The sequence below is a fragment of the Corvus brachyrhynchos genome, unplaced genomic scaffold (assembly GCF_000691975.1).
Source record: "Corvus brachyrhynchos isolate BGI_N302 unplaced genomic scaffold, ASM69197v1 scaffold115, whole genome shotgun sequence".
NCBI classification, from domain to species: Eukaryota; Metazoa; Chordata; class Aves; order Passeriformes; family Corvidae; genus Corvus; species Corvus brachyrhynchos.
Window position 1 is genome coordinate 21,342,606 of NW_008239553.1, and position 9,530 is coordinate 21,352,135.

At 37.6% G+C, this 9,530-nt stretch overlaps 1 protein-coding gene across 1 annotated transcript in view; it reads left to right on the plus strand.

The window, feature by feature from the left end:
* The first annotated feature begins 5,380 nt into the window (after positions 1 to 5,380).
* The window catches only part of BRMS1L (breast cancer metastasis-suppressor 1-like), a 16,982-nt gene continuing 12,832 nt past the window's right edge, over positions 5,381 to 9,530 (plus strand). The window contains exons 1-2 of the mRNA XM_008639586.2: positions 5,381 to 5,506; positions 8,946 to 9,073. Of these exons, the coding sequence (XP_008637808.1) occupies positions 5,418 to 5,506; positions 8,946 to 9,073 (217 nt within the window). The 5' untranslated portion in view covers positions 5,381 to 5,417. The remainder of the gene's footprint in view (positions 5,507 to 8,945; positions 9,074 to 9,530) is intronic.

Genomic DNA, 9,530 nt, shown 5'->3' on the forward strand with positions numbered 1-9,530 from the left:
ACTGGCCATGGCGGACTGGGCCGCGGGGCTCCGCTCCGTGGAAGAGCTGTGGGTTGTGCCCTGCTGGGCTTGAGTGCGTCCTTGCAGAGGGACTCCTTGCTGAGGTCTGCGCTTAAAGGCGTGTGCATACATGAACAAGTGTGTACGTACATATAAGTACGTATTTCCATGCAAGTTCATGAATTTTAATTAGGTGTTTTGAGACCTGTCTTTGAGGGGATATTGGAAGCCCTGTCAATACCACTGGCCTCTTTTGCCGATCACTTCAGGCTCTGCTCAGCTGAAGGTTCCTTCCTTTTTCCGTAGCTTTCCTCTGGACTGTAGATTTTGAATTACATTAGTAGCTGAAATCAATCTTTAAAAGGATTCCTTTTACTATGCTCAATTTACACTGTGTTATTAAGAAGGTTATTATTATCTGTTCAAGCTTTCCTTGCAATTACTATTTTCTGTCTTTGATCATAAAACATATTTCCAGGTGATAACTGGTAGAAGTTTGTGGTGCCTTATTTGACTAGTGATGAGATGCAAGCCGGTGGTTGGAAAGGAAGGTGGACAGGGTTAGTGAAGTGAGAAAAGTCGTGATATGGATGCGGACCAGGGCCAGCCCTAGTCCTGACATGTGGTTCTGGCAGCGTAGTGATTTAGTGCTGAGGCCCCTATATCACCAAATTAAAACCATAGAATATGCTGAGTTGGAAGGGACCCAGAAGGATCATTGAGATGAACTCCTGACTCTGCACAGGACACCCCAAGAATCACACCATGTGCCTGAGAATCTTGTCCAAATGCTTCTTGAACTCTGTCAGGCTTGGTGCTGTGACCACTTCCCAGAGGAGCCTGTTCCAGTGCCCAACAACCCTCTGGATGAAGAACCTTTTCCTAATATCCAACCTGAACCTCCCCTGACACAATTACAGATCCAGTACTGGGGAAGGCTGATCAGTTTTTCTTTACCCCCATTCTCTCAAAGTGATTCTGTTGGAAAACAGGGCCAGAAAGATGTGCTCAAATGGTCTTGGCTCGTTTTGGTGAAACCTAAACTAGGTAGCATCTGTGTGTGCTGGTGGTTATGCTGGAAAAAAGGTGAACTTGAGTGAGGCTACCAGGGCAAGCAGCTGGAGGTAATCGTGTTGGAAAAGCATACCTGATTTGGATATATCCTTGTACATGTCCTTGTTTGCATAGCAACTTGCGCTATTCCTTTGAGATGTGACTTATGAAAGCATGCTTCAATTCTTCTATTGTCAGAATTGTACAGGACCTGAAAAAGGAATACTGTATTTTGGATAAGAAATTAATGGAGATAGCTTTTCAAGAAGTTCTGATACATGAAGTTACACCTTTCGGGGAAAACAGAGAGAGAAAAAAGGAGGAATATACAACCTTAACGGTTGGTAGGTGGGTGAGACACAGAGTTGCAAAGGTCAAAAAAAATTCAGCAGCAGCACTGCAACAAAATCCACTACTTTCTTGCCTGATCTTAGCCTTCCAGTTTGTATTGTAGCTAGATACCACGTGGGAATGCCCTTTCTTAATTTCTTATTCTAGCCAATATTTATGTCTGAGGAAATGTAATTTTCTGTATGAGGGAGTGAGTTTGGTATAACATATGTAAACTTAACTTTTTCTCTCCCAGCTCTCTGGCTCTAGTGAAGAGAGAATTGTCTCTGTTAGTTCCAGCCTTGAAGTTTGCTCTTTTTCAAAATTTGTCTTGTTTCCTGTTTGTAGTTCTGTTATTTGCTATTTTTAAAGAAAACTTTGAAGTTTACTTGACGTCTAAGACACTTTGGCTGATTTTTATTGAAGGCAAATATTTATATGGTTTTGTCCTTATCTTGGTTTCTTCTGGGATTAGGAAGGAGTGTGTTCTAAGTGAATGTAGTCTGTGCGTGTTTCTTTAAAACAATACAAGAAGCTCTCCAGATAATTTCTTTTGCATTCCATGGAGAAATGATTTTAAGGGAGCACTTAAAATGTGATGATTACAGAAAATTACATGCTTGTCTCAGTGTCTTGACCAATATGAACATACTCCTTGGAAGCATGTTGTTCCTACAGACTTAAAATGATTAGCACCCCAAGAAATAAGTCATAACTGAAATTAGTAAAGATTTTTTTTGGTTAAATTTGTCATTTGCTTAACTTGCCTTCTGTTTTTGTTTTTTTTTTCTCCAGTAGATGCCTGAGAATACAAAAGGTGCAGTTAGAGGAAGCATGACTCGTCCTTGAGAGCTGGCACTCTATCTATCCTGTTCATTTTGATCTTATGTATTTAGTACAGGTGTTTTATTGACTGGGGTATAGAATAGTTTGTTAGAGATGAATTAAAAAAGCCACAAGTTATGCTTACCATCCCAGGGGAGAATTTGGCCATTTTTTGAAGCACTTTATACAGGCCACAGCTTATTAAAAAAAGCTATTTTAGGTGCTGTTACATTTCAACTGCTGTGTGGATTTTTTTATCTTTAAACCAGGTTGCCCTAATTACTGTGTTGGACTGCTTGAGTATAGTAGGAAAAAACAGCTGTGATTTTGAAAGTGTTTAAAAGTAGCCTAAATGCTTTCTGCAGTATGAAACTTTGTGGTAAATCTGAAGTTTTGAGACAGAATGGGCCTATCAGCAACTGTTTTAATATGAAATGAGCAATCTTCCCCCTCCTGTCATTGAAATTTTCAATTGGAAAGCCATGAGATTTGATCTTAAAACATTTTACCTTTTCAGCAATGCATACATATTACATAGTCTGTATGTTGTTTAAGGTCGTGATGAAGAAATTCCATAAGTGGGGAATTAAAGATGTTTCAGGACTCTGAAAATCTTCATCATTTTATGAATCTTATTGGAGGAAGAATAAAGATGAAACAATTGAAGAGCAACTTGGCATGTGAATTGACATTCAGTATGAATGATAGCTAGAATGTAGACTGCAAGGCAGAAAATCAAAGACTTTTGAGGATATTTGCAGCTGAGAGGAGATTGGAGAGAGCTATGTGTTATTTCTTTATCTACAAGAAAATCATCTATGCCCTCAGATGCCAATGAATAGCAATTTCCTTGCAACACAAGTTGCAAGTTAAAATGTAAGATGCAGTCCCCTTCTGCTCCAGCAGTGGATGTGCACTGATCCTCAGCCAGGGTTACAGTTGTAGCTTTCTTTGCTTTGTACTCCCTAAACATACACAAACAATAAAATAAATCCACGTTAATTTAAGAAAAGCTTATCAATGAACTCCTTACTAAAACATACTTAGAATCAAAAGCATAGCAGAACACATCTGAAACATGTTTGAGAATAAAGGGGAAAAACTGTAGGTATCCCAGTGCTTGCTCCTGTTTGGTTTTACAGGGAGGTACCGTCAAATTTTAAAGAAGCTTTAGTTTTGTAGCACAGAAATGCTTTAGACAACTGAGTAATATGATTGCCACATTCCTAAATCTGGCCAAATTATAAGTTGCTAAATCGATTTTGGCTTGGTTATTGTGTTAAGCAGTCAAATAAAACTTTGTTCTCTCATATGGTTTTCAGCCTTATTTTGGGTTTATGGTTCTGCCTGACTTTTGAGAACAATATTTTAATATAAATAATATCTCTTAACAGCCTGATATGCTCTTCCCCCACCCTCCCCATTCAATGTATTTTTTTAAAGTTCTGTCTTTAAATTTTCTTGCTCTGCTTTCAAATACTCCAGGTTATATTGTGTTTTAAAACTTTGTACACTGTCTTTTTTGATTGTACTAACAGTAGTATGACAGACTGCGCTGGGTCTTTAATTTGGACTCATAGATGCCATTGTAATACTGACTGATCTTGCTGTGCTGACTGCTGGTTTTCATATCCAGGCAGAGAAGGCTAGTGTCGTTTTTAGTCTTAAAAGCTTGTGATGATTTCAGGAAGAAGTTAAGTGCAGAGAGCTTCAAATATTGAGAGGTCTGAGTTGACAATCTGATTTAATCAGATCCTTTCAAGTAGCTAGTGGCCCTGAAGCTACTCCTTTCACCTCATGAGCTTTACAAATTGCCATACTGTTTTGCAAAACAATAAGAATGGAGACTTGCACACTGCATTCTGTAGTTGGTGTAGGAGACAGCATAAAGCAATTAAACATGTTTGTTGGAAAAATGTGAGTGAGGAGGAAGCAAAAAGCTCAGAGTTGTTTATAGCCTAAAAGAGTGATTCCTGCTCAGTTTAGGATCCTACTTCGCCTTTCTGTCAGGAGGTAGGGTTTTTCTTGTCAGAGTAACTGCTTACATAAGTAAGGGCTCCTTAGGACAGTGCTTTCTCTCGAGCATTTGGCCTGTTTGCACCAGTTCAGTCACAGTTCTGAGTGCATGGCCATTCCTTCTGCATGCCTTCTACTGGTTGATAATGGGTCAGTTGTAGTGTAACTGTAGAGAGCTAATTCCTGCAGATACTGCTGTTATAAAGCAGTTTCACGTATCTGACTTTTGAATATGGCTTAACAAAGTCTCTTTTTTCTCTTCTTCTGGGAGTCAAGAATTTTTTATCACAGTTTCTCAGTTTTCTTGTCTAAGAAAGGCCAGTGGAGGTAACAACTGATGCTTAGTAACATCAGGTGTTTCAATGGCAGTGTCAAAAGTTTTGGCAAAAAATTGTATATTTTTGTTGCTTTATCTTCCCTAGGTAAATTAAGAAAAAAAATCAGGAATATAAATCAAAATCTGTGAGAAGAGTTTAATATTAACTACTCTTGCTGCATAGAAGCATAGAAAGTTAAGTATCTGCAATGTTCTAGACTTTTCAGGTTAAGAAATGTTTCATTAGAGTAATTTCAAATGGTCATTAAAATGAACAGCAGATATTTTTACATTAATATTTCAACTTCAAAGAACTTTTCCAACTGGACAGGATGAAACCTGTTTCAAAATTATGTGTTACTTTTCCTTTAAAGAATATTAATAAAACAAATCTTGAATTTTATATGACAAATGTAACACTGAACCATGCTTGCATTCCAGGGATTGCTTTTGTTTGTACTAACCCAGGATACACTTGAATTTTCAGTGGTGGCTGATAACAGCTCACTCTTAACAGTGTCTTTCATCTGGTGTGATATGCATTGTTTAGTTTTTCTGTTTCATGCATTCTTATGTATTCTTTGTATTATCAGGCATGAAATACACCTCTTGAGGTCTTACAGTGCTGTTGTTTCCTGTTTTGAGGAAGAAGAATTGCTGTTTATGGGGTTTATTCTAGAATTATATCGAGGTTTCTAACTTTGTAGCTTATGTGCCAAGTGATTTCTCATATTCTGCTTTGTGAGAATAATAATAATATGAGAGAAACTGCTCATGGCTATAATTTGGGTTTCTTTCACATTCACTAGAAACAAAATATCCAGTTTATTTGGTTATATATTACATTGTTAACTTTTTTTTTTTTAAATTCTTAGAAATGGATGATGAGGACTGTGAAAGAAGAAGAATGGAATGTTTAGACGAAATGTCCAATCTTGAAAAGCAGTTTACAGACCTTAAAGATCAGTAAGTATTTTAATGTTTCAAGTGCCTCATTTGAGGATCCATTCCATGAAAATATCGTGCAGCTGGTGTTTCTTGTCTTTTGTATATGTGGATGCTACTTTTGGAGAAGAGTAGGAACTGGGAACTCTGAAATTACTTGCAGCAGAATACTTCTATATATTCATGTATTTTTTGTTTTGCTTTAAGGATGGTTTTGAAATGTTGTTCCGGTGAAGGACTAGTCTGGGTCTATTGCATCAAACTCACTAGTAGAACCAAGGAATTGTGATTTTAGGGAAATTTGAGATTTTGTTTAATTACTTATTCATTCAATATCATTCTCATACTTTGATATATGTGGGACAGACCTAAGTGCATTGTCTTTGCTAAGTAAGAAATTAGGTTTGGTTTTTTTTCAGCAGTAGTTTTTATAGTTGGTACTAATGAAAGTTTCTTGTGATTACTGCAAACCAGATACCACTACTAGATAAAATGAAAATACTGTTATCTCAGTCTGTAGTTTGCCATAATACCTGCATAAGTAGCTAGTAAAGACCTACTTAAAAGAAGAGTTATTCAAAAGTGATTGTCGTTTGTATTACAGCCTATCGTTTGTGTCATAGAATCATTAAGGTTGGAAAAGACCTCTAAAATCATGAAGTCCAACCATTTACCTAACAGTGCCAGGTCCATTACTAAACCATGTCCCTAAGCACCACATCTATGCATATTTTTGAATACTTTTGGGGACAGTGATTCCACCATTTTCCTGGGCAGCCTGTTTCAATGCTTGAATACCCATTCTGTGAAGAATTTTTTTCTGATATCTAATCTAAACCTCCCCTGATGCAACTTGAGGCTATTTCCTCTAGTCCTGCCTCTTGTTACCAGGTAGAACAGACTGACCTCCACCTCGCTACAAACTTCTTTCAGGTAGTTGTAGAGAGCAGTAAGATCCCCCTTGAGTCTCCTTTTCCCCAGGCTAAACAACTCCAGCTCCCTCAGGTGCTGCTCACAGGACTTGTGCTGTAGACCCATCACCAGCTTCGTTGTCCTTCTTTGGACAAGCTCCAGCAATGTATGTGAAGTTAAATTTGTTTTCATGCATGCACAGACAAGGTTTAAATTGGTGGCAATTTGGTAACTGTTAAGTGAAATTTTGAGAAGACCTGGTCTGTGCTTGGGCATATGCTTTAATTGAAAACTTAGTCAGTTGTTATTATGGTTCAGATGCTTATTTATATTGTGAGATACTTCTTTCTGCTACAAAACAGAGATATATAACTTGCTTTGCATAACAGGACACTATGAGGTCTGGAAATAATAGGGTCTGGAAAGAATTGCCCAACAAGAAATTCCTTGCCGTAGTGTCTAGAGAGGACTGTTTGTCCTGCTGTTCTTTGGGCTGAGCATGGGAAAACCTGGGAAATGCAGCCAGCTGATGAGTACTGAAGCCAGTTGGCACTGATTGGTTTGGCATTTGGAAAACTGTCAGCTTTTGAGTTCAGCCCTACTCTTCCATCTGTTTGACAGCTTGGATGACTGAAAACAATTTGTGGAAACAGATCTTTAAGGAGTGAATATGAAAGAGGGTGGTCTTGAGAGGAAGGAAGCAAGTATTTTTGGGGGCTTAGGGCTTACAAATGGTATTTGAGAAGTGGTAAGGCTGTGGTATATGGAGGAAGGCATTGTGTAGACACATTGGTTAGTTGAGAGAGAGGTATTTGTGTGGGCTGGAAGAACAGTTGGTGGAAATACTGGAAACAGAGCATTAGAATGGTGGAAGAAGGATTATAGGGAGAAGTAGCTGTGAGTAGGGAGGTGATGATGTTTGGGAAGTAGAAAAAGATGCATAAACAATGGGATTTTTGTCGCACCTAACAGCGGAGATGATGTAATGATTGGGTCTGCCTCCTCATCCATTTCAGGGAAACTGAATTTGGATGTTGTAAGTAGCATTTACAGTGGTTTGGTAGCATTTATTCACTTTAGACAAATCATTGTTTGAAAGTACTGGATAAATAGTTGTAGTCCGTCAGCTGCTGCATGGTACCAAGTGCTGACAGCACCCAGTCCATAGCTGCTTGCTCTTATGTAGCTGGTACTTAGTGCTATGTAATCAAACTTCAGTGACTGACCCAGTCATGTGCACTGTGCACCCAGGCTTATGTTTGAGCTAAATAATTCTGCTGCAGCTCTGTGTTAACCACCATGTGCACAGCATGCTCATCAAGGGTTAAGCCCAGCAAACTGGGTTTGATCAGCTGCAGGCGATGTCAGTTGACTGCAGGACAGATTGTGCATATCATACCCTTAACTTCTTGCAGGTAAGAGGGAGGGCAGTGATCACTGATGACAACTCTATAGTGCAAATGTGTGTACCTAACCTGGCTAAAGTCAGAGGATGAGCAAGGTGGTGGCAAGATGAACAGGCAGTTATTTTTCAAGGAGGTCTTGATGTGTCAGTATAAATGAACTTTGTTTTGTCTAATTAATTACTTAACCTGTGCACTTTAAATAAGTAAAAAGCAGCATCCTTGTCCTGAGGACGTCTGTTTATGTCTGTGTAAACAGATAACATCTGATGTGTTCGTAACAGAGTTTGTACATGTTTGCTTTAATTTTACACTTTTTGATTGTGGGGTGCAAAGTGAAAAATGAGAACAGGAAAAGTTAGTTATATTGATGATTCTAACATGGAACACTATCAGTTACAAGTAAGCAGACCTTTATTGAGATTGAAATGTTTGTAATTGATATTACATCAAATTCTTCAAAGTGCAGGCAGATTTCTTCATTGTCTGCCAGCAAATACCAGCTTTTATGGAATGACTGAATTTCAGGTAAAATAAAAATATTTTAATTACACTTCCTTTTGGCAGGACTGTAATATGTGAGTTAGAAATTATCTCATGATATTTATAATCGTATGCAACAGGTAGATTTTCACAGGAGATGAAATGAGAGTTGCTTCATTAAGTGCCTGCATCTCTTTTTCCTTGGTTTATGATAGCAGGGGAGCAGATACATGAACAGAAACGTGAATGATTGATTGTTTCCATCCACAAACTTGTCTTTCTCTCTCATGACATAACCCAATTTGTTCTTACATACTGTAGTACTTTTTTGTGTCCTCTTCCATGTTGATTTATGTCATATTATTAACAGATGTACAATTTTTTTTTCTTCTTCCTTAGAGATGGAGATATGTTTAATTTTATCCTGACTTTCTGCACTTCTGATTGTTTGCATTTGCTTTTCAGAAAGGCTTAATAGACATGAATAATGTTGTTGTTCAAAAAGAAAAGATGTATTGCAAAATTTAAATGCTAGCAAATCTTCATTTTATTTCAGTGTTCCATAGCATTAATAAAGGGATGACAAATAGTTATTTTAAAAATATTTATTCTAACTTCTGTTCTATTTTAAATAAAATCCTAATAATTCCTATTATTTTAAGACTTTACAAAGAAAGATTAAGCCAAGTGGATGCAAAGCTACAAGAGGTCATAGCTGGAAAAGCACCTGAATATTTAGAACCATTGGCAGCTTTACAAGAAAATATGCAAATCCGAACCAAGGTGGCAGGTAGGCATGCAAAATGAGTATTGCTGTTCCAAAGTATAAACTTGCTATGCGTTTTAAGGTCAATCTTCTCTTTTCTTCAGAATTGTTGAAGGAGTGTGTTTTAAAGTTAGAAATTCTGTAGCATAATTTTAAATATTAGGCGGTTTTTAAGTCAAAATGAATAAGTTGCTTACCTCCGTGCATACGTTGCCTGATAACATCACGCTAAAAGTAGATATTTTTTTTATCTTTCATTTAACAGCTGCCTGTCTTTGTGCAGTAAGCACAAAATTACTGAGTAAAAGCTAATGATTTTTTAGCCAGAAGGTTTGGGATCAGGTCTACACAATGGTCACTGTTGAAGAGATATGTTGGTGCTATCTCATGACATGCTTACTATCTAATATGATCACATTTTTTCCTGATCTTCTAGTCTGTGTCTCTTCTACTCCTCTGCTTCTATCCTTCTGTTATGTCT